This window comes from Eublepharis macularius, chromosome 8, assembly GCF_028583425.1.
Source record: "Eublepharis macularius isolate TG4126 chromosome 8, MPM_Emac_v1.0, whole genome shotgun sequence".
Taxonomy (NCBI): Eukaryota; Metazoa; Chordata; class Lepidosauria; order Squamata; family Eublepharidae; genus Eublepharis; species Eublepharis macularius.
In genome coordinates, this window is record NC_072797.1 from 11,686,677 (window position 1) to 11,712,318 (window position 25,642).

The window sequence follows — 25,642 nt, forward strand, 5'->3', positions numbered from 1 at the left end:
TGCCGTCCAGCCAATGGTGTGACATCACCTCCAGGGGGGACGTTAGGAATGACATAACAAGAGGCAGGAAAAAAGCTGAGGTGTTTTGCAAGCAAGAGAGAAACCCAGTTCTTCCGATTCTTCTTCTCCTGGCAGGGCCCTGTCTCTGAGCTCCTGAAGGAAAACCAGCCAATTGGATTTTTGAAAGCAAGAATCTCTCCAGTTGAGCAGCTGTTCTTTGCAAGAAAATCCACTTTGCTCGGTTTTCCTCCAGTTGCTTTGAGAGGGGGAGGGTTAGACTACCACTCCCAGGGACGCTTGCAGGACCAATCAAGTGCCCTTCATGCGTAATTCATCTCATGCGTTTCCACTCTATGAGAATCAAAGGTCCAACCCTCTATCTGCTTCTGACTCCTCAATGCTACAGACCTCTCATAAGAGGAGATGATACTGTCCTTGTTATGCGCTGTTGCTCAGCAATTAACCACCACATCAGAGGGGACAGAAGGCTGAGCTGGATGAACTGTCAGTTTCCAGAAATCATTACTTACGAGCTGCGTTTGCCATAACACTTGATGAGGATAAACAGGGCAGCTTCTTTGCCAAAGGCTCTTCCAAAAGCACAATGAAAAGAGGCCTAATGGGGAGTGGTCGATTGAAATCGTATGAAAAATTCAGAATGTGGAAGCCCACCCAGATGCTTGGTTTTGGAAGCAACACTAGAATTTGGGGGTGAAGAGTTAAGCCTGAGTTACCCTTTTTGGAAAATCTTAGAAACTCCACCAGTCTTCACCATTCATAGGGAAGATACATAGCACCACCTTTTGTTTGTGACAAGGGTTCCCAACACTGCCTCAGCAAATGCTGAGAGAGTTGAGGGGGGGTGCCTGGGGAGAGTAGAGTTTGATGATGATGATGATGATGATGATGATGATGATGATGATGATGATGATGATGATGATGATGATAACCTGGTTCTCCAGATTAGAGTCCTACTGCTCTTAATGCCCAAAGGTACCGGCTGGATATTAGGGAAAACTTTTTCATGGTCAGAGTAGTTCAAAGGTGGAATCAGCTGCCTGGGGAGGTGGTGAGCTCCCCCTCACTGGCAGTTTTCAAGAAGAGGCTGGATGAATACTTGTCAGAGATGCTTTAGGCTGATCCTGCACTGGGCAAGGGGTTGGACTAGATGGTCTGTATGGCCCCTTCCAACTCTATGATTCTATGATTCTAATCACTACACCAAACTGGCTGTGATGTCACTTCTGCATAACGCTGTAGGCTGCCTCCCCTAATCTCTATGGTCTTTACCACACAGACTAGTGGAAATTCCTAGAATGTCAGGATGTAGGGGGCCATTTTTACCTCCTATTTCTCAATTACTTGGGGGGTAAGAAATTGGGGCTGGAGGTGGGTAATTCCCCACCTCAGGGAGGTAAACAGGAAACCTAGCTGTGTCAGTCCATATTTCCCCCTTACTTCAGGGTCTCTCAATGAACCCTCTGTTGTTCACTCTGGATAGAACCTATTATTTGCATGCAATTCACTTTGAGCAGGCTTTAAATATTGCATTAATTTCGAAAAGGCAATTGTGTTTGTCTGCTGTAGTAAAGCAAAACAGAAATCAGGTGGCACTTTTAAGACTAAACAAGTTTTATTCCAGCATAAGCTTTTGTGAGTCAGACCTTACTTCTCCAGATGAATAATGGAAATTTTACATAAACAGTTATAACCAAAATAACCAAAGGGGGGGGGGGATGAGGGGGAGACGGCATGATGCGAATCCTTCATTTTCTCTGCATTGTCAGGTTCAGAATGCTCTCATGTATATCCTTGCCTAACCGACTCCATCTTTAATCCTTTCAGTGTTTAAGTGCTTTCTTCACAGGTGCCAAGGTTCCCAAGCAGCTATCTCACAGAGAAGGATTGTTTTGGCTACTGCTGTTCCACCAAGAACCGGCCTTGAAGAACTTTCGCTTTCCTAGCTTCAAAGGGATTGTTTTGAGAACTATGGGGGGAGGTTGGGCCTGCTGGGATCTGTTACTTTGTACCTCATGCTTTGCCTGTCATTGGTAACAATGCATATGTACCATCCTGAATATTGTATTCAGGCCAGTGGACTATAATGAACTAATTCTTCAGTAAAAACCTTTTGGAAATAATGGACTGTTGTCTGATTGCAGAAGGTAGTCTGGAGTAGAGACATTATGTAGCCACAGCTCTGACATTTTGTTACCAACTGAGAGACTGACATGGACGTTGCTGTCATGCTTAATGGATGATGAGAGAGGTCCCAGGTTCCAGCCTGCCAGTCGAAGCTCATTGAGGACTGACTCATGAAAGTTTATGCTGGAATAAACTTGGTTAAATGCTACATTAATACAGGGAGTGCCACTTTTCCATGCTATAATGTCTGAAGGCCTACAAACTATGGGTCCCATTGTATTGTCGAAGGCTTTCACGGCCAGAGAACGATGGCTGTTGTGGGTTTTCCGGGCTGTATTGCCGTGGTCTTGGCATTGTAGTTCCTGACGTTTCGCCAGCAGCTGTGGCTGGCATCTTCAGAGGTGTAGCACCAAAAGACAGAGATCTCTCAGTATCTCTCAGTGACACTGAGAGATCTCTGTCTTTTGGTGCTACACCTCTGAAGATGCCAGCCACAGCTGCTGGTGAAACGTCAGGAACTACAATGCCAAGACCACGGCAATACAGCCCGGAAAACCCACAACAGCCATCCTATGGGTCCCATTCTTCCAGTGGGGGCAGAGAATCCCCTGCCCACTTATCCTGTAGCACTGCGGAAGAAAATTTTTAAAAACTCATGGAATTGCAAGTGGCATCATGACACTGTAAAAAACCAGAAATGACACAGGGTAGCTCTAGCAATTTCCAGAAACTCTATGGTAAAACTACAGAGTTCTACAATAGAGTTTCCAGTGATTCCTAGAGTTATCTAAGCCACTTCCCTTTTTCAACCACTAGTGATGTGATGCTGCAGCTGGCAACGTGACCTCCCACCCCATATCCCTACCCACAGCCCTCCTGCAGGTTGCCTGGTAACCTTACTGTAAACACATGGGCAGAACCAATTGTGTGGGTCCTTTCTGGGAAAATGTAATCTCTCCCATCTTAGCAACTGCTCTAGCTTCATTTTTGGTATTAACATGGAAGAAATAAAAGTGGCTGATGGCCAACCTTTCTGCTCCAGGCCCAGTGTTGCAGCAGAACTGGAACTGTCTGGATCCTTCTTCACAAATGCTTCAGCCACCGGCACCAGTTCTCGAGCAATCTGCCCATCATCCTCTTCCACTGCCAACCACCTCTGACATGGGAAATAATATCTGCAAGAATAACGCTCATGAGTCGTGTATCCATGCCTACCATCTGGTTGTTAAATCTGGCAAAAACCTATCTTGAAAAAGATGAGGCCTCTATAGTATGAGATGAAGAGGGTTCCACTCTTGGGCCTCCACAGAGTCCGAGTGTCAGTAAAAGAGTCACCAAAGGAAGAAGAGGAGAGAATGCAAACCAGAGACGATCTTTAATTTTGGGTCCTTTGCTCCACAGCCTTCTCTTCCCATTCCTTGGACCCAAAACCATAAAAGATGGACTCAATGACAGGCGGACCAAAGCAGGGTTATTTTAGGCATCCAGAGGATATGTGTACAATCATTATTGCTGTATTAGTATTAGTATTAGTATTAGTATTAGTATTAGTATTAGTATTAGTATTAGTATTAGTATTAGTAGTAATGTTTTAATATGGAACATTTTTAAATGATTTTAAGGTTGTTATCCGCCCTGAGTCCGCTTGCAGGGAGGGTGTAATACAAATATGAAATAAATAAATAAATAAATAAATAAATAAATAAAATTAGTAGTAGTAGTAGTAGTAGTAGTAGTAGTAGTAGTAGTAGTAGTAGTAGTAGTAGTAACAATTGCCTTGGATATACTTTTAGAAAGACACATTGTCGATCTTAGAAGACTTAAAATAAAATGCAATAAAGATCCTATATCCAAAACACTGGTCAACAAGTAATTTTCCCAGAGAGCTATTTTAGAATATTTAGCCTAGGTGTCCTCCACATGGGTTACCTGCCTTGAGTTCAATGCTCTTTGGAAACAAGTTTTTTCCTGCTTCCCCATGGCATCATGGTTCATTCATACACCTCCAGGGATTTCCCCATATTTTATTCGACTTTTTTCAAACCTGCTTTGCTCCGAAATTTTGGGAAAGATTGTAGTAAAGCCAGGATGGCTTTTGGGTGTGTGTATTGGGGTGTACCAACTCACATGGCAGCCATTTTCCCTAAAACTGTCCCTGCAGCAGCCATTTCCATACCACCATAGGGTGGGTCTTTAATTTTCTTTAAAATCAGCACTAGAAAATCAATATATCAATATACCATAGGTGCAGCAATTATAACATAGGTGCAGCAAGTTCTCTGAATTCCCAGCTTTAATTTATAAAAAAGTAAGTCTCTAGCCCTTTTCCTTGCAGAAATACAAGGGGAAAGGCATGTCTTTGCAAAAGAAGGGGCTAGAGACTGTAAAAGCCCAAGTGGTCCAGAGAAAGGAAGAGTGACTGCTTCTGGGGGACTGAGGCAGGGAAATGGAGAAACTGCCATGTGGAAGCCCTGTTGCTGCTGTACTTAATCTGCAGCAACACTAGTAATACAGAAACCACAAAATTACAACCCTGTGTGGAAGACACCATAGTTTTAAAATCTCCAATCTCACCTAACATACCTTTTCATGACCTTTGTGTTGGCAATGGTCGAGGGCAGGGGAAGTAAATTCTCTCCAGGAACCAAGATAGACTACTTCTATATATGTCATGTCAGCTATATGACCTCTCAGGGGACAGATTTTGCAGTAGTCTCCAGTTGCTGATCCCAAAATGACAGCACCCTAAATGAGGTCAGTTCAACCTCCTGCTGAAAAACTTCAAGAGAAGAGGTCAGCAGGGCCTCTATACTTCAAGACTATGGTGCCATGCTTGTGTAGTGCTACACATCGGTGTGTTGGGTCAAAAGCCGAAATAGCAAATTAATTCCCTCGTATTGCCTTTCCCAGGGGCCGCAACTTAATTTATTTGGAACCTTAAACATTGCATTTGCTGACAGCGGCAATCTATTGTCTCACGTGGTTTCCTCGTTGCTGTCAATAATCTCTACCCTCTCCAGGAACCAAGCTGGATTGCTTCCAGAGTTGTCATGTCGGATACGTAACTTCTTTAGGTCTCCCAGGTCAACAGCTTTGACGGTGAATATATCCTCCTGCAAAACAGCAAAAATGAATTATAGTCCAGTAGGCTTCTAAAAGATTCTGTGCTTTGAACTCTGTTATTTCCCTGTTTTTTAACTCTTTTATTATATGTCAGCTCTGCTTTAGAGATGAACCAGGGCCGATTCCAGACAGCCCTCCCCATCCCGAAATGTCGCGCGTCGTCGCGCGGAAAATGCGAAATATTGCGTTTTCACGCACGAGTTTTGCGCGACGTCGTGCAAAACTCGCGCGAGAAAATGCGATATTTCCCATTTTCCGCGCGACAACGCGCGACGTTTCGGGATGGGGAGGGCCGTCTGGAATCGGCCCAGTTTTCCTCCTCCAAATACTTCACTTCTGCAAAGGCTGATGTCACGAATTCATTCAATAATTTCTGAAAATTCAAATATTTTATGAATAGTCACTATGTTTTTAATTTCAGTAATTGATACCAGATAGTATTTAATGATGGACATACAATATTATTCTGTTCTACAAATATGCAGCTTATGAGTGTTCATATTTGATGTCAACCAAATCAAATTGTGTTGTCCTGACCTGGATAGCCCAGGTGAGCCTGATCTTGTCAGATCTCAGAATGCTAAGCAGGGTCAGCCTTGGTTAGAGATTGGATGGGAGACCTTCAATGAAGACCAGGGTTGCAGAGGCAGGCAATGGCAAACCACCTCTATTAGCCTCTTGCAATAAAAATTATAACATAATAATAATAACATTCGATTTATATACCACCCTTCAGGACAACTTAACGCCCACTCAGAGCGGTTCACAAAGTATGCCATTATTATCCCCACAACAAAACACCTTGTGAGGTGGGTGGGGCTGAGAGAGCTCCAGAGAGCGCCATGACTAGCCCAAGGTCACGCAGCTGGCTTCAAGTGGAGGAGTGGTTACCATATGGTTACCTGCCAGGGGTTACCATAAGTAAGCTATGAGTTGACGGCGCTCTCCATCACCGCCAAATCAAGTGATGTTATTTCTAATGACTTGAAACTGTAAATATTTAGACTTCAAATTGTGAAGAGAAAAATTTCACATTTGGTATTCATTCAAAATTTCACAATTGAACTTTGAATGCTAAAACTGAAAATGTCGATTAAAGATGGATCTTTGCAAATATTTGCTTCCATCCAACCTTGCACAAATTATACAAAAGAGCAATGAATTCGCAATGATTTTTTTTCTTTTGCTATTTTGTTTTGCAGAATGCTATGGTTTCAGCTTTTTTCATCAACATCACACATATACTTAAACAGTAGTATTGTTGTAGATCTCTGCCTAGCATCAAACTACATGCTGGAGTTCTGTGGCTGGAACTCAAGATGTGTAATTTGTTTGTAATTTTTTTTACAATTATTCTGCAAATATATATTCAGTATTTAATTACTGGTATAATTTTTGTTCTTGAAGGCATACCCCTGATGAGGAACACTCCAGCTCAGAACATGCCAGACCATAGTACTAAAAATAACTTCAGTACCCATGGTACTATGGAGGGGAGGTGGCATGGTATAGCCTGATTTCATCAGATCTCGGAAACTAAGCAGGAAGAATACTTGGATGGGAGACCACTAGGGGTGGGCACAAACCAAAATACAAACCAGCGTTCATCACGAACTGGGTCATTTTTTAGTTGGTGAACCGGCAGTTCATCGGAGGGCATTTCTGACAAACCACAACAAACCGCGACGATTTTTAGGTTGGTTCGTTTGGTTCATTTTTCAGTTTGTCACTGCAGACAGCCTGGCTCTGATCAATCAGTTTCCTAGGCAATGGTGGGGATGGGCATTCTGCAGACCTTCTGCTGACCTGGAAATGATGTATTCACAAACCAAATGAACCATTTTGCGAACCAGGCAATTTCATGCCGATTCATGGTTCACGATGAACCACGAACCATAACAAAAGACCATTTTCCCGGTTCGTGCCTATCTCTAGAGACCACCAAAGCAGACTCTGCAAAGGAAGGCAACAGCAAACTCCGTCTGCTTCACACTTGCCTTGAAAGCCCCTGGCTGAGGTCATCATGAGCCGGAGCTTATCAGATCTTGGAAGTTATGCAGAGTCAGCCTTGGTTAATAATTGGGTGGGAGACTTCTAAAGAAGACAAGGGTTGCGTAGGCATGCAATGGCAAACCACCTCTGCTTCTCCCTTGCCTGAAAACTCTTTGCTGAGGTTGTCATAAGTTGGTTGCAACTTGACTGTACACCCGTACATACCTTCTTTGTTGATATTTTTGATTATTTGAGTTTACCCCTTTGGCTCAGCTTCAACTGGAGATGTTTGAGATTGAATCCAAGCCTTTCTTCATGTAAAGCATGCACTCTGCCACAGAGTTATGGCCTTCTTCCCGCATTTGTAACATGTACAAATCTGGATATATTCATTGTACTGTGCTTTGCAAATTGAGAAGGGAAGAGAAACACGTATCTCGCTTTGCTCTCTTCAAGGTGTTGTCTTTTGGGTTTGTATCCTACAAAACTGATGTTCTTACCTGTTCCTTCTCAAACTTGTTCATGTGGTCTGAACGCTTCAGATGACGCTCGCCGGAGTCACCCCTTTCTCCATAGATGGCCACATAGACATTTGCATCTGTCCCAGCACCCGTCACTGACCCAGTGATGACATGGACCTCATAAGACTTTGCTGGGGAGATTAAGCCACAGAACCATATTCAGATACTCAGAAATGTATTCTTTTCATGGGTGATCAGTCTTAGTTCAGTCTTAGGGTCAGACTACATGTTAACAAGAGTCGTAATAGCAAGAGTAGTAATGTCAAGCAGATAGAAAGAAGAAGAATGTCCAACCAGGGAAATTTGGAAAGATAAAATGTCAGAATATGCAGTAATGGCAAAATTGAGGAGTTATAAAACGGAAGGCTGATTAAAGAATTTGAAGAGGTGGGGAAATTACTTTGCTTACAACAGATAACATTTGGAAAGAGAGACAGAAATAAGCAGGGCTTTTTTTCAGCTGGAGCGCAGTGGAACGGAGTTCCAGCACCTCTTGGAAATGGTCACATGGCGGGTAGCCCCGCCCCCTGATCTCCAGACAGAGGGGAGTTGAGATTGCCCTCCACGCTGCAGTGCAGAGAGCAATCTAAACTCCCCTCTGTCTGGAGATCAGGGGGCGGGGCCACCAGCCATGTGATCATTTTCTCTAAGGGCAACCCACTAAGTACCACCACCTCTTGTCCCAGAAAAAAAGCCCTGGAAATAAGATGTGTCAGTCCTACAAATTTGAATATGATTGTATATTGATATGCCTTTTAATTTGACTGTAAGACAATTAGTTGAATTAAGATAACTGGTAGAATAGAATGTATGATAGATAACATTAAAATATTGTTTAGAAGTTAGTATTGAAATATTGTTAAGAAATATATAAGTAAAAAGTATGGATAAGATAGGGTAAAAATGAGTTTTTGATTTTTCTAAGATAAGGAGTAGAAATAGGTTTGAATTCTGTATGTGTTGTTTATTAGAAAATATAAAACTTAAAGAGTTTCAAATATTATTCGGCAAAATAGTAAAGAGTCCAGTAGCTACAATAAAGTTGGTTAGTCTTAAAGGTGCTACTGGATTCTTTACTGTTTTGTAACTACAGACTAACATGGCTAACTCTTCTAGAAATATTATTCAAACACTTTTAAACGGTGTAAGACTTTTGCACTTTGTATTTTGATAATCCTTGTAGCACACAGCGTTGTATTCTTTTTTCTTGTCCCTTTCTCTTGTCCCTTTTTTTCTGTATCCCTTTTTCTGTTTTAATAAAAAAGAAATTTGAAAAAAAAGGAAGAAAGATTCTGTAGTCACAAGCAGCACAGGGTCAGGCTACCTCTGGGCTCAACTCGATGTTACAGCAGCCATGGGTCTGACCTGTGGACACCGACTCCATTTTAGAGATGAATTCAGCCGTTCAAAAATGCCATGAGGGCCCAATCCTGAACACGCCTGCAGTGCAGCAGGACCAAATAATCTTGTCCTCTGCTCCCTCCCAAAAGACACCCCAAAACAGTGGCCACTTCCACACGCTCCAATTTTTTCGGGTTTTCCCTGTCTCAAAGCCGCATCTTTCTGATCTGCTTCAAGAATGCACCTTCCACATGCATCATCCTCTGGCATGTTTTGTGGGTATTAGTTGCTGGGGAAAAAAGATCCCCAAACAGAAAACGCGTTCTTTATCTGTACCTCGTCACAATGACGTTGGTGCATTCCCGCCCAACTTTTCTTTTTTGAGCACATGCGGGATTGTGCCATACTATTGTCCTGTCTTTCAGCTTCTGTAGAAACTGGGCATGTGCAGTACTCCATTCTCTACCGTTGATTTTCCGTTCAAAGTTTTAAATGCCAAAGTGTTTAATAAATATGCGAACACTGGAGTAGCGCGATCGCACAATTCCATATCCTACCATATAACAGGCTAACCTGTTCCCCTGGGGGACAAAATGGTTTGACTCCCCACTGCCTCCTTGGGGTCTCCAGAGGCCTGGAAGGGCTCAGCGCGCTGTCAGAAGGCTCAGCGTGTCAACAAGGCCCTCCCAATGTCCCACAGCAGTGGGGGTGGGGCTCCCTACCACCTCCACAGGGCCTTGGGATGGCCTCCCACAAGCCAAGCAGCGGCCAAGGGGTCAGAGGAGGGAACCCCTGCTCTCTTCCCTGATCTCCCCCCCTTGACTGATGCCGCAGGGAGAGGCTTGGGAAGGAAGCGCTGCTAGGGCCCATTGTGTTTACCCAGACAACAGGCCTTATTGCTAGTTTGAAATAAAATCAGAAATGGCATTCCGTTCCCAATATTGTTCCTAGACTGATAATCTGATTGCTGAGTGATCCAATGTAGCAAGCACGACAGCATCAATCCTTTTGTATACATAGATATCAAAATAGCACAAGAACCATTTTAAAAAGTTTCAAAAGGGGGGGGAGAATTATACGATCGGGCATGCAAGCCAGATACATGTGTGGGAGGGGTAAGAGCGAGAGGAGGGGTTGGAGATTTCTGGGAGGGCACTTCAAAAGTGCAAAGAAGTGTCCACATGCATTGATACGCTAGATAATCGCACAGAAAAACCAGCATCAAAAATGAAAATGGACTAAAACAAGTTTTCATAAAAAAGGCTTAAGAAGTGGGATCGTCATGACCTGCTCGTGCATGGGAAATGATGACGTGTGTAATGAGTGAGAGCCAAGCTACAAGTGATGAATTACACTTGCCTGGCAAGTGAACAGACTCCCGTGTATTCCTCCTTGTTCACTTGCCATTCACTTGCTCTCCACTTGATCAAGTGGAGCGCAAGTGAATGGCAAGTGAACAGGGAGGAATACACGCGAGTCTGTTCACTTGCCAGGCAAGTGTAATTCATCACTTGTAGCCTGGCTCTGAGATAACCAGCCAGAGTTCTGTTGGCAGGCCATCTCATTAAGGATGAGTCGAAGTGACCAGTGAGTCACGCAAAGGCAAGTGGGTAGGTCTTCTCTGAAGACAGGTGATTCCTTGTACCCATATACACTATAAAAGGCCTCCAAGCCTTTTCAAGTGCTGAAACAGCTGGGGGATGGGTGTTGTTTTGGCACTTGAAAAGACAGAGGGAACAAGATCACCCAGTCCCATCTTACTGCAGCCTCACAGCATTTTTAATCGGGGGGGATTCTTCTCTAAGATGGCATCCGCTTCCACAGGTTGGATCCAAGGATGCTGTAACATCTAGGTTTGACCATCGGAGCAGAGGGAAGGTGGGTGTAGAGAAATAACTGAAGTCTGTCCTCTCCAGTTCATTTCCAGGTCAAAAGGGCCCTTCACAAGCAAATTTATCTTCTGCGAAAAAGGGGGAGCAAAGGTATAGGAAACCAAACGTTTTCCCTCCTCTGGGATAAAGGAAACGGCTTAGAGAAAGAGACTTCCAACTCAAAAGATATCACTGCACTGTTCTTGTTGAATTCAAACAAAGCCTGCTTCTTGCTGCCTTGGAGTTTAAAAAGACAAAACTGAAGTGGAGGTAATTGCAGAAATCCAGATAACATGCGGCATGAGCCGTAAGCTGCTTGACTAGGAAAACTGTTCAGTCCTGCAGTTCTGAGAGCCAAGCTACAAGTGACGCCTGACACAGGTTGGACACTTGTCAGCTTCCCTCAAGTTTTGATGGGAAATGTAGGCGTCCTGGTTTTACAGCTTGGCTCTCCATTACAGCTGCAAGACCAGGATGCCTACATTTCCCATCAAAACTTGAGGGAAGCTGACAAGTGTCCAACCTGTGTCAGGTGTTACTTGTAGCTTGGCTCTGAGACCTGGACAGATATCTGCACCCCACCTCAGCCTCAGACAACTGCCAGCCCTGGGCTAATGCACTGGTTCTCTTTCAGTCATGTGCGAAAGACAACCAAGAGAACTCTGCTTGTTCTCACTCCCCTAGGACAGCCATTTTATTGTGTCAGCAAGCTCTCCTCCAAATTGCAAAAGCACCCACAGTTTCAACCAGATTGGGGACCCCTGCCTAAAAGTAACTTTTTTTGCCAATTGGGGTGAGCCTTCAATATTAATTCAGAAAACAAAAAAAAGTGCCTTGAGCGTCAGAAGACCGGGAGACGCTAGTTAAGCTTTGCACGGACTTCCACCTCTTGGGTAGGCTTCTGACACAGCAGCCATATCTCCTTAAAGCCAGTCACAACCAAAGGCATTTCGATACAAACAAGCTCAGGTGAACTCATGTTACCCTTCAATTCTGAACCCTCCTCCGGCATCAGTTCCACCACTATTTCCTTGTCCTCTTCATCGCTGGCCAGCCAACGGTGGGCTGCAAATTGATAGTCCTCAATGGTGCCTTCCATCGTGGGCAGCTCCTCTTCCTCTTCCTCACCAGACTTCCTTTTCTTCTTCTTTTTCTTCTTTTCAGGCTTGGTGGCAAACTTCTTAATGGAGACCGTTTCCAAGTACCATCCATCCCCGATGCCACTCCCATCATGGCCAATCCTGATCTTGTAGATTTTGCCAACGTCTGCTGCCTCTATCTTCAATATAATAATTATTATAGTTACCCAGATTTATCGCTTATGCTTGAGAGTTTCCAAAGCACCCTACATACATTAATCACAAATCAATTACCTTTATTGGCATTAGAAATAATACTAGTCTACAATTAGAGATAGGGACAATCAGAGACAGGGATAGGCAGAAGCATAAGCATAGACAAGCAATTAGTAACAGTTAATAATAACATTAATAAACATTCAGCAATCAGGTGCAGCTATAGGCTTGGATTTAACTTTATAAACTTCTGCTAGAAATTTTGCAACACTTAAAGTAACACAAGGGTTACGATCTTCTAAAAGGTAAACTAAAATCCATCCTTTAATAGAATTATTATACTGAAGGTATTCAGTTAAAAATTGTTTGCGTAACAAAGGGCATTCTAGAATAATGTGGGACAATGAGTCAAGGACTCCTAATTCGCAAGGACATATCCTGTTTTGAAGGGGTACTTGCCTAAACCTGCCAGAGAGCACCATTGATGGAAAGGCGTTTAAACGTGCTAAGGTAAATATTCGGCGCTGAGATGGGATGTCCAGAGCTGAGAGATAGCGTGGCATCATTCCTTGCCTTTGGTATCATACATTAATCACCTTGATCATCCCTTTCTTTTCCTTTCAAGCTTCTTTAATCCAGTGATCTTGAGCAGCGGATAAGGAAAATATGGTGGAGAAGTACTTGGCCAAAGCCAGTGTCATCCTAGGATCTCAATCCACCAGCAGATAGGGGACTATATTATTTTTCGATACAGTGGGAGGTAGTTTAGTTAAAATAGGGGCAATCCATAAGTCATGATAAACATTATAATAAAGGCATTCCAAAACCTTATGGGACAGGGAATCAACCTTTTCCAAGTGGCAAAGTCTATCGGAATAAGGCGAACCAGTTAGAGTTCTTTGAGGGAGTGAACAAACATGTAGACAAGGGGGAACCAATAGATGTTGTCTACCTGGACTTCCAGAAAGCTTTTGATAAAGTTCCTCATCAAAGGCTGCTAAGTAAGCTCAATAGTCATGGGGTAAAAGGACAAGGCCTCTTGTGGATAAAAAACTGACTAACAAATAGGAAACAGAGAATGAGTATAAATGGGCAATATTCACAATGGAGGGTGGCAAGCAGTGGGGTAGTTCAGTATTGGGTCCAGTGCTTTTAACTTGTTCATTAATGATTTGGAGTTGGGAGTAAGCTGTGGCTACATTTGTGGATGACACTAAATTGTTCAGGGTGATGAGAACCAGGGAGGATTGTGAGGCACTCCAAAGGGATCTGTCGAGGCTGGGCGAGTGGGCGTCAACGTGGCAAATGAGGTTCAACGTGGTCAAGTGCAAAGTAATGTACATTGGGGACAAGAATCCCAAATATAAATACACAATGATGGGGTCCAAACTGGCGGAGACTGACCAAGAGAGAGATCTTGGAGTCGTGGCAGATAACTCACTGAAAATGTTGATACAGTGTGCGACGGCAATAAAAAAGGCCAACGCTATGCTGGGGATTATTAGGAAGGGAATTGAAAACAAATCAGCAAGTATCATAATACCCCTGTATAAACCAATGGTATGGCCTCATTTGGAATACTGTGTACAGTTCTGGTCACCAAACCTCAAAAAAGATATTATAGCACTGGAAAAAGTGCAGAAAAGGGCAACTAGGGTGATTAAAGGGATGGAACACTTCCCCTATGAAGAAAGGTTAAAGCGCTTGGGGCTCTTTAGCTTGGAGAAACGAGGACTGAGGGGTGACATGATAGAGTTTTACAAGATTATGCATGGGATAGAGAAGGTAGAGAAAAAAGTATTTTTCTCCCTTTCTCACAATACAATAACTCATCGTGGCACTCAATGAAATTGCTGAGCAGTCAAGTTAGAACAGATAAAAGGAAGTACTTCTTCACCCAAAGGGTGATTAACTCATGGAATTCACTGCCCCAGGAGGTGGTGGTAGCTTCAAGCATAGACAGCTTCAAGAGGAGATTGGATAAACATATGGAGCAGAGGTCCATCAGTGGCTATTAGCCACAAGGTATAAATGAAACTCTCTGTCTAGGGCAGTGATGCTCTGTATTCTTGGTGTTCGGGAGGTGGACAATCCGTGGGAGGGCTTCTAGTGTCCCTTCCCCACTGGCAGACCTCCCGAGGACACCTGGGTTTTTGGCCACTGTGTGACACAGAGTGTTGGACTGGATGGGCCATTGGCCTGATCCAACATGGCTTCTCTTATGTTCTTATGATCTTAAGGCAAGTTACAGTATCTTCCATACAGAACTGCTGAGGCATACTTGATCTTCCTTATAACAACTTACTTATATGCTATTATTCTGGACTGATTAGTGCCCACTCACAGCAGTGAACGAAGTCAGTGTTATTATTATCTCCACAATACTGTAGGGAGATAAATAATACTTAAATTAGCAGAGTTTAGCAGAAACTGCGCATTGGAATTAATGAGAACAGACACACTCCAGTTTAGCTCTGTAAAATTACTTTACTACATAAAGGATAAAAATAGGGTTACATTGTTAGAAAATAAGAAATAGCTAACTGACTACATCTTTACAAGTATAAGATAAACTTCAGACTGGCAGCACTCAGAACAAAGAGCAATAAAACTTCAGTATATCTCTTCACTTACTTGCCCCCTAATAAACAGGCTGCCCAATAAAGAATCCTAATTCTACTTCATTAAGCTTAGAGGGGAGGGAGCCCTGTGGCGCAAAGTGGTAAGCTGCAGTACTGCAGCCCAAGCTCTGCTCATAACCTGAGTTCGATCCCAGCGGAAGCCGGGTTCAGGTAGCCGGCTCAAGGTTGACTCAGCCTTCCATCCTTCCGAGGTTGGTAAAATGAGTACCCAGTTTCCTGGAGGTAAAGTGTAGATGACTGGGGAAGGCAATGGCAAACCACCCCATAAAAAGTCTGCCAAGAAAACGTTGTGATGCCATAAAAAGTCTGCCAAGAAAACGTCGTGACGCCATAAAAAGTCTGCCAAGAAAACGTCGTGATGCGACGTCCCCCATGGGTCAGTAATGACTCGGTGCTTGCTCAGGGGACTACCTTTACCTTTTTAAAGCTTAGAGTCTCCCCTTTCTCTGGCAGGAATCCTTACTCAAGGCCTAAATGGTTACATGCAAATAAGTTTACTAACTAAGTAGCACACACAGTTTAACTCTTTCAGGACTGAAATGAAAACACTTGGTTAATCCCAACAAATGCTGCTGGGGAGCTGGGCGTCAGATCACCCAAGGACACCTGCTGAGCTTATTACAGTAGTGGGATTTGAACCAGCAGAGTGCTGACTCATAGCCCAATCACTTAACAACAACAATAATAATAATAACAGTAGAAAAAAGCAAGAGTCCAGTAGCACCTATAAGACTAACAAAATGTGTGGTACGGTATGAGCTTCTGTGAGTCACACAGCTCACTTTGTCAGATACCAATAATAATAATAGTGTGCTTATAGTGTGCTTCTGGGCTGGGCAGTTTAGTGCTCCACGCAGAGCAGTGAACAAGTTAATGTTATTATTATCCCCTCCATGTAGCTGGGGAGCTGAGGCTGAGAGGAGTGCCTTTCCCAAGGCCACCTGCTGAGCTCATGGCAGTAGTGGGAGTCGAAACAGCGAAGTGCTGCAAGACTCTTTAAAGATAAAAATACTTTGGTTGGGGAGCAATAACAATTCAACAGCTTTGACACCAACCTGAATTTCTAGTAAAGAAAGGGCCTCGGAAGAACAGGGTCTGAAGTCCCATCTAATTTTACAGGATCTCTGGGGCAGGGCTAACCCCAAAAGTTATAGTGAAAAGGCTTGTCTCCTGAAGAGCATACCTTGAAAATTTCTTTTGCTCCTCTCTCATAGTTGTTCGATCTGTTCTTCAGAATCAGCACCTCTGTCTTCCCAAGCTCCCCGTACATCTGCATGAAGACGTTGGCATTGGTGCCAGCGTTGCGCACATCGCCGGTAGCTACACCCACCTCATAATTTATCACTACATTCAATGCAGAAGAAGCAACAAAAAAAATGATGATATTGTGGAAATTAAGACTGTTCTCCGATGTTCTAGAATTCTAGACCCAAAGATCCAAAAGGTCACAGTTGGCATTTTTTTAAAAAACTGAAACGGAGTATTAAGCATTCCCTACTGTTTTATTTCCGCCTTATCTAGGCATTTTCTTAAGCATGGGAAATGCATAAAACATAGTAGTTGGTGAAGATCTCTACCTTCTGAGGATCTCAGCACACAGTTTTAAAAAGCAAGGCCGATTCCAGACGGCCCTCCACATCGCGAAACGTCGCGCGTCGTCACGCGTTGTCGCGCAGAAAACGCGAAATATCGCGTTTTCTCTCGCGAGTTTTGCGCAACGTCGCGCAAAACTCGCGCGAGAAAACGCGATATTTCGCGTTTTCTGTGCGACGACGCGCGACGATGCGCGACGTTTTGCGATGTGGAGGGCCGTCTGGAATCGGCCCAAGTTTACAGTCCTTATGATTGTGAAGATATTCATGGCAGTGTTCTGAAATCTCGGAAGCCAGAAGTTGGCTGGAAAACTTTTGCAGAACTTTAGAGAGGGAGCTCCAGTAACTCCTTGGTGTTTTCCACCACTAGCAAAATCGGAAATATTTATTTAATTAATTTATAGTCCACTTTTCTCACTTAGATCCAAAGTGGATTATAAAGTATGAGTCAATAAAGTCAACAGCTAAGACATTAATTGAACAAATACAATAGGGTATGGGTTGTAGAAATTTGAAAAAGCATAAATCTGAACACAGAGATTAAACATTACTGAAACAAAGCATAATTAAACATGACATCTTTAGTGATGCATAAATTACCCAGTAGGAGAATATCTACATTAACAGACAGTACCCAGTAGAATAGTCTACAGTCTTAGACGTTTTACCAAGGCATCTCTCTGAGTCATTTCTTACAACATAGCCCTATTACCCAAATAAAAAAACCATCCTGAATAATTTAGTTTTGCATAGTTTAGCAATATGGAATGCTTCACAAAACTGCATGTCAAATGAAACAAAATAGGAGATATAGCACACACTTGATTCGTTTGTTTGTACAGCAGGGGAAAGCTGTGAGCTAGAGATGGGCACGCACTGAAATACGAACCAAAGTTCATCATGAACAGGGCCATTTTTTGGTTCATGAACCGGCAGTTCGTTGGAGCGCATTTCTGACTAATTGCAACGAACCGCTAAGATTTTTTAGACTGGTTCATTTGGTTTGTTTTTTGGTTCGTCACAGCAGACAGCCTGGCACCAATCAATCAGTTTCCTAGGCAACAGGGGGCTGGGCTTTCTGCAGACCTTCTGCTGCCCTGGAAGTGATGTTTTCACAAACCAAACAAACCAGTTAGTGAACGGGCAATTTCATGCTGGTTCGTAGTTTGTGGTTCATGAAACGTGAAGCCATTTTTCCAGTTCATGCCCATCTCTACTGCGGGCTTCTCAGAGGCATCTGATTAGCCATATTGGGAAAGAGAATACTGCAATAGATCCAGTTGGGCTCTTCTTATATTATAGAATGTGTAAGTCTGATGGCTTTGAGATTTTAAAAAAAACACACACTCACAGCCAATAACTAAGATTTGTCTGTGCATTCAGATAATGTATTCAATTTTCCTAATTTACTCAGAGTGCAAAAATGAGACATTTGAAAGGATGCCAAATTAAATTAGGAGTTTGGGTTCGGGCGGCAGAGAGATGCATAAAACACTGGTCTATTTCACGTTCCCATCAGCCTGACGGATTGAAAGTTCAGCACATCCTTCAGAGGGAGGGGAGACAGCACTGAAGACTTCTGGTGCTAATTCATTTACAAATATCCAGGTTGAATGGGCAGCAGCTTCTCCCAGAAGCCTCTTGGCCACTCATCCAGTGTCATATCTGCACCCCTCCATGCCATTAAATTCTGCTGATGTGTTGCTATGAACCATTGTTCTGTACTGAACCGTTGTTATGTGCTGTGTCTTGATATCATATTGCTGATACCATAACTTGCCTTGTATTCACAGAACTGCTGTATCCAGAGTGTCTTATCTCTTGTGCTTTGAAACTCAGCATCCCTGACCTTGCAAACCTGCTAGTTCTCAGGGGGAAGAAGAATACCACGTTTCATTCTTAATCTAATGCCTCTCTCCTGTTTAGACAAAGCATGTAAACTATTTAGGGAGTTCTCAGGACTGCTTTGTGCCAAAAGATATGTTTTCCTGTTGGGAGGGGGGATGAGAACTTGGGACCTATATGAACCATAGTTTTACAGATCTTGTTATTCCTGTCAACTTCTGATCAACCTGTGGACATATCTATGAACATGACTTGATTCCTTGAATAAAGCCTTTTCAACCAAGACCATGGAGTGCTTGCTGTGAGGGTACAGGGATCAGTCTGCCATAGCCTGTCATTCATAGACCTGACATCCAGCCATCTACAAACATTGTCATAGGGTTCATCTACACATGACAAGGTCCTCGTGCTTGCTGAGGAACAACAAAAGCACTTTGAATCGTGCATGTGATGGGAGTTTTGTGTCTTCCAGGCACACGCAGTATTTTTTGTGTTTGTAACCAAAACAAGCGGGGAGAAGTCATATAAGTAACATGATTTTTACCACAGAGCCAATAAAGGCAATATTCAAAAACCAGCAGGAGAACGCTTCAGTCTACCAGGACACTCCATCAAGGACTTAAAGGTCACCGTAGTTCAAGAGAAACATTTCAAAAACAAAATCCAACAGGAAGCTTCAGGCATTCCATTCAGATTCAGCAAGGATTCACCCAGCCTGGATTGCTCATTCCACCTTTTTCATGACTTTTGCAACTGATTTGCATTTACATGGCCCTCACCCCCTGCATCCTCTCCCCCCTCCCCTCACCACTTATATATCTCTGGCCAGTTTTTTCATAACCTCCATGCATTTGACGAAGAGAGCAGTGGTTCTCAAAAGCTTATGCCACAATAAAGTTGGTTAATCTTAAAGGTGCTACTGGACTCTTTATTAATAGAGGCTCCATGAGACAGTTTCCAACTGTGGGGGGGGGGAGGCCAAAGCTTCCCTGCCAGATTTGGTCACAAACAGAAAAGTGCCTGTGTGAGCCTGGGAGGCACAAAACTCCTCTTGCATGGGTAATGCTGTCCCCCCAACAAACATGAGAACTTTGTAAAGTATAAATGGAACCTCAGATTTCCTTCTTCCTACTTCCCACATGCCTACTGGCCAAACCAGCTCTAGCCTCCTCCTAGAGCCCAGGTACATCCCAAGGTGACTTTTAACAAAGATCACACTAATGAGTCATTAGGATGAGAGCCATCTTGCTTCTTTCAAGACCAGCAGGAGAGAGAGAACAGAGATCACAGAATGAGGAGTCAGAATCTTTCAGATCAGAAAAGAGAGGAACCACACAAATATAGTCTGCTTCTAATATAGAGGGGAAAATAGCACCCTCCCACTGTCCAGGCATGCAGAATCACTTCTATTCCAACAGATACCCTCTGAAGAACACTTTCTTTCTGGCCAACGGCTTCCTGCCCTAATCTGATTGGATCCTTTCCCTACATAATATGGTTCCTTGCTTATATGCTTTACAGGGGTGGCATGCATGAGGTCCCTGATTTTGGTGCATGCTCATTTGGTCCTCTTCTTCCTCCTCTGTAAAGAAAGCAGAAGTGACAAGGTCTATGTGCCATCTCTCCTATTCACCTACTTATTGGCACTCAATAAATGCCAAATAGAGGGCAGTTAAATGGCAGTCATTTTATACTGTTTTACATTCTGGGGTTATCTTTCTCTACTTCTAGCTGAGCCAAACTAACCGAGCCATTCCTCTATTCTTTTCTCTCATTACAAATTCTAACCTAGTCACCAAGAAAGCAATAGACATCCCTTACATCTCTCAATAGGCACAATCTCGCTCGGGTAGACTTCTATCTCCACCTTCCCATCAGCTTCATTTTTGTCAAGCCACCGGTTGCAAGGGAAGTTGTACTGCAAGCCATGGACAGGAACGGTAACCTGAACGCTGCCAAGATGCCAGCCAGCCTGTAGCCCGACGTTGTCATGCCCGATCAGGAGCCGTTTGATCTTGGAAAACCAGAGGAAAGCATTATGTGTGTTAAGTATAGAACTGACAGTGTTGAATTAGGCATGGAGGATTTTGATAGCAAGCAGGTGGGGATGGGTAGTCCCACTAAGCAATGAAAATCCAGCCCATAATCAACAACTTTCTAGAAGCAGATGGATCCCTAATGGCTGCTTTTAACACTTGATCTCTTCTGAGAGAATATCTGCAATACCAGCTCTAACCATCTACCATGGTGGCGCTGTGGAATAACAGGGAGCAAGTCTGGTTCATTTTCTTCTTGTCTGGAAACACCCTAACCTGGTAATTTTAACATTCAAGTTAATATCCCTCTTTCCCAAATGCCTTCTATCTCCTTTCCCTAGTAAGGAACTTTGTGCATTACATTTCGACATTATGCAGGCGTTATATAAAGTCCGGATTAAAATTAAAATGGTAAAGTTGCTTGGTTAAGATGCATCCACTAATTTTAGTGTTAACATGTTTTGAGATGAAGAGGATGACAATTGTCTTAAGCCTGGCTAAACAGCCAAGTTTTGCCTGTTTCTTTAAAATACCCCAATTAGACAGCAGACGGATGGAAGTGGGGTGCCACTAAAGAAGGGCTTATCTCTGGGGGTCATCCAACTCACATCAGGAGATGGGGCCTCAGTAGAAAAATCAGCTGAGCAGAGGACAGGTTCATACAGAAGTGAAGGGTCCCTTAAGCACTCTCCTCCTAGATTGTATATCACTTTCTTCTGATTTAGAATCATAGAATCATAGGGTCAGAAGGAATCTCCAAGGTCTTCTAGTCCAACCCCCTGAACAACGCAGGAAATTCACAACTACCTCCCCCCCACACACACACACCCAGTGACCCCTGCTTCATGCCCAGAAGATAATAATAATAATAACAACATTCGATTTATATACCACCCTTCAGGATAACTTAATGCCCACTCAGAGTGGTTTACAAAGTGTGTCATTATTATCTCCACAACAAACACCCTGTGAGGAGGGTGGGGCTGAGAGAGCTCCAGAGAGCTCTGACTGACCCAAAGTCACACAGCTGGCTTCAAGTGGGGGAGTGGGGAATCAAACCCAGCTCTCCAGATTAGAGTCCCGTGCTCTTAACCACTACACCAAACTGGCAAAACACAGTCAAGGTCTCTAGCCAAACTGGCATGGGGAAAATTGCTTCCTGACCCCAAAGTGGTGATCAGCGTTATTCAGGGCATATAAGAAAGGGCCACAAGAACTAAGTACTGATATAACCCTTCCTTCCCTCCCTTCTCATGATCTGCCCAGGTTCACAGAATCAGCATTTTCTCAAGTCTGAGGTTCATAGAATCAACATTTTCTCAAATCTGGGAAGCTACGGGGAAAGGAAGGCATTTTGAAGCCAATCTGACAATATCTCAATGGACCTTCCCCATAGAAAGGCAACAAAATCACCCTTTGTAATCACCTCAATCCAGATCTGTAGTCCTTTCATACCTTTCCAATATCCCTTGTATCCAGAGTAAAGATATCAATCCGGCCACGTTCAAAGTAATCTTCTAAGTCGTTATCGGAAACCAAAAGAAACTCTTTTTTGGTGTCTCCTTTTTCTCCGTATAGCTTGATCAACACTTTTGAATCCGAGCTGGCCCCAGGGACATCTCCAGTCTTTATGCTGATGTGATAACTGACATCTACAAAGATATTAACATGTACATACAATGGCGTGACAGGTCACTGTCACTCTTTGCTGACAGGTCACTCTTTGTGGATGATCAAAGTAGAGAGGGAGCCAAATGGGAAGCAGAGAAGACAGGAAATCCCGTGCGATTCTTAAGATTGGTTTAAGGCAAGTGGGAAAGGAGATTTAATCTATAACTACTTGTCACTTAGAATTACAAATGGTGAAAAATGAAATTATATTTATGATAGTGTATAGATATAGATATAGATATAGATATATAGATATAGAGCAGAACCACAAGTGACAAAAGGCACAGATTGGACACTTGTCAGCTTCTCTCAAGTTTTGATGGGAAATGTAGGCATCCTGGTCTCGCAGCTTGGCTCTCCGACTGCTGTCCAATGGACTTTTCAACTGTCACTTGTCCAACATTCCGCCAAGCTGCCTACATTTCCCATCAAAACTTGAGGGAAGCTGACAAGTGTCCAATCTGTGCCTTTTGTCACTTGTAGTTCCCCTCATAGATATAGATATAGATATAGATATAGATATAGATATAGATATAGATATAGATATAGATATAGATATAGATATAGATATAGATATAGATATAGATATAGAGTCTACAACTTTGCTGCTGTTCTGCTGTAAGTCCAGTGAAAGTCTTAACAGCTGTAATGTCACAGAATGACAAAAAATATTCCACCTGTTCTGACTGGGAAATGTTGGGCTTGGAATACAGACTCGACGTGATCAGAAACACAGAGCTGCCTCTGAAAATGATGTATAGTTCAAGTTCAGTCATACTTTGATAAAAGGAGCCTTGGTCACACATTCAGATTCACACACATGGTAAGTACATGTAAGGAAATGGGATTGTACCTGATGGTACATGCATTCTATTAGTCATCTGCAGTGAGTCCACGTACTCCTCTAGGAACACCACAAAAAGCAGGGTTGCAATTGAATGGAATATTATGTAGGGTATTCACTGGAAACACACAGAGGGCTCATTTAAAGCCCTTTAAAGCCCTTAGCGGATTGGGGCCAGCATACTTTAAAGACCAGCCAGTTTGGTGTAGTGGTTAAGAGTGCGGGACTCTAATCTGGAGAGCCGGCTTTGATTCCCCACTCCTCCACTTGAAGCCATCTGGGTGACCTTGGGCTCATCATGGGCTGGCTCTCTGGAGCTCTCTCAGCCCCACCCACCTCACAGGGTGTTTTGTTGTGGTGATAATAATGACATACTTTGTAAACCACTCTGAGTGGGCATTAAGTTGTCCTGAAGGGCAGTATATAAATCAAATGTTGTTGTTGTTGTTGTTGTTGTTGTTATTGACACACAAAAGCTTATCTCCTTGAAATCTTGCTGGTCTTTAAGGTGCTACTGGACTCGAATCTTGCTCTTTCAGTTAATGTGTAACTCTTTCCTTATTCTGCACCAGTGATTCTTAACACAGGCAATCTACAAATCTTGGGGGCATTCAGAAATTTGGGCAGCAACTGGGGGAGGCACTATATGGCGTGGGGAGAATAGCCTCGCCAGTTTCTGTATCTGCAAGAGAATTTAAAAAGGAACAAAAGTAGCAAAGGAGTTAATCAGAGACGAGCAGAACTGTGAAACGGTAAAGGCTCAAAAGCAGAACATCTTCCCATTTTGAGCCAGAAGGAGGTCCGACATGGATCAACAAAAGGGGCAGATTTAAAAAAATGGTTTCCCATGAACTGAAAAGGAACAGTGTAGCTCAAGAGATTTCATGAAAACCAAACAAACTCACTTTCCAGAATATACGATCTCCCCTCCGGCACTAACTCCCGAATAATCAGGCCGTCGTCCTCGTTTTTGTCAAGCCATCTGATTGGCAAACAAAAGTTTCGTTATCTGCTATTACCAGACATACATTAGAAAGCTTACCAAAATCCAGGGAAGTACAAAGTATATGGAAAGACAATGTTGTGTGTTCAGAGATGGTTAGGGGACTCTAGAACAAAGAACCCAATTAAACCACTTTGCGAGTTCCCTCCACAGTGATATTTCAAGGAATTAACTAGTGGCCCATTTATCCTGGTGCTCTCTGCAGCAGACAGCAGTGGCAGTTCTCTAATACAGTGAAAAGGAACTGGGAGGGATGGAGGAGGAACTCTCTAGCAAACACTCCTAGCTCCAATCTGCTTGCAGGGCTTACAATCTCCTCCCACACAGAGTCAATGTCCACCAAAGAATCACTCAATAGGAATTGAAGCATACAGCGGCAACAACTCCAATCTAAACTTATATATATAATAACAGTAATGATAAAACTGTAAATATAATTAGACTCTTAAAATAGCAAAGGCAACATGGTGCAAACATAATATTTTTTCCAAATCATTAAAATAAGAGCACAAGATCAGCAGCATCAAACAATGTTATCTGTGGAGGGCTGTATCACTTCAGACTGCAGGTGGGGGAATAAAATGATTCAATAGTCCACCACTTAAAAAAAATTCCAAAGCTAGCAAGCCAGGAAGGAGGCTAGCCTAGAGTTCGTCTCCTTGACATGCTAGTTTTGTTTGTATATGTAGGATTTTTAAAAGAATATGGTGGAGCTTTCAAATATTTAATCCTCTGTCTGACATCTAAGGTGGTGCAACCCAGCAAGAGATGCGCCCCATGAAGCCACTTTATTATATCATCCCATCTACCCTTGCTAAACATTCGCTGGCTGCCAGGTATGTACTCTGTCCAGTAGTCTTCCCTTTCTTTTCCAGATGTGACCCGACGAAAAGGTGTTTGGAGAGGCTTGGAGGCCAGTGAAGCACCTTTGGCTTGAGGCTGTGACATCTAGGATCAGAAGAGGTCATCCTCTACCAGTGATGGGTGAGAGGTCTTGTGTCTCTGCTTTGAGGAACAAGGCCAAGAATGGAACCAGTGTGAAATGTAACATATAAGAAGTGACCAGGATTAGAGATGAGCACAAACTGAAATGCGAACCAAAGTTCGTCACAAACCGGGTCAGTTTTTGGTTCGTGAACTGACAGTTCGTCAGAGGGCATTTATTACAAACCGCTATGCTTTTTAGGCTGGTTTGTTTGGTTTGTTTTTCAGTTAGTCACTGCAGATAGCTTGCCACCGATCAATCAGTTTCCTAGGCAACGGGGGAGATGGGCTTTCTGCAGACCTTCTGCTGCCCCGGAAGTGACATATTCACAAATCAAATGAACCAGTTCACAAACCGGGCAATTTTAGGCTGGCTTGTGGTTCATGGTTCATGAAACATGATGAACCACGAACCACAACAAACCACAATTTTCCCAGTTCATGCCCATCTCTAACCAGGACCCTTTATGCCTTAAGAAATGGTGTCTTTGAAGATTTGGTTTTCATTTTACCTTGTTGCAACTAGTCCTTAGTACATGTGCATCAATGCAGTCCTTGATGTTGGCTCAGGGTTCCCATCCTGGGACCAGGATCCAATGACTAGCGATTAAGCCATCACAATGGTAAAGACATCTCACCACATAGGTAACACCTTAAAGCTTCCTGAGAGATATGCCCTTGATCCCATCGCTCATCTGGTTGCCATGAAGATTCAAAGATGGCAGCCAGCAATGTCA

At 43.2% G+C, this 25,642-nt stretch overlaps 1 protein-coding gene across 1 annotated transcript in view; it reads right to left on the reverse strand.

Moving 5' to 3' along the window:
• Positions 1-25,642, reverse strand: part of LOXHD1 (lipoxygenase homology PLAT domains 1) — a 222,286-nt gene that overhangs the window by 111,202 nt on the left and 85,442 nt on the right. Inside the window, exons 15-23 of the mRNA XM_054986641.1 lie at positions 23,824-23,900; positions 21,859-22,055; positions 20,189-20,381; positions 16,114-16,274; positions 12,186-12,272; positions 11,978-12,116; positions 7,761-7,912; positions 5,125-5,258; positions 3,175-3,320 (exon numbers count right to left, since the gene is read on the reverse strand). Of these exons, the coding sequence (XP_054842616.1) occupies positions 3,175-3,320; positions 5,125-5,258; positions 7,761-7,912; positions 11,978-12,116; positions 12,186-12,272; positions 16,114-16,274; positions 20,189-20,381; positions 21,859-22,055; positions 23,824-23,900 (1,286 nt within the window). The remainder of the gene's footprint in view (positions 1-3,174; positions 3,321-5,124; positions 5,259-7,760; positions 7,913-11,977; positions 12,117-12,185; positions 12,273-16,113; positions 16,275-20,188; positions 20,382-21,858; positions 22,056-23,823; positions 23,901-25,642) is intronic.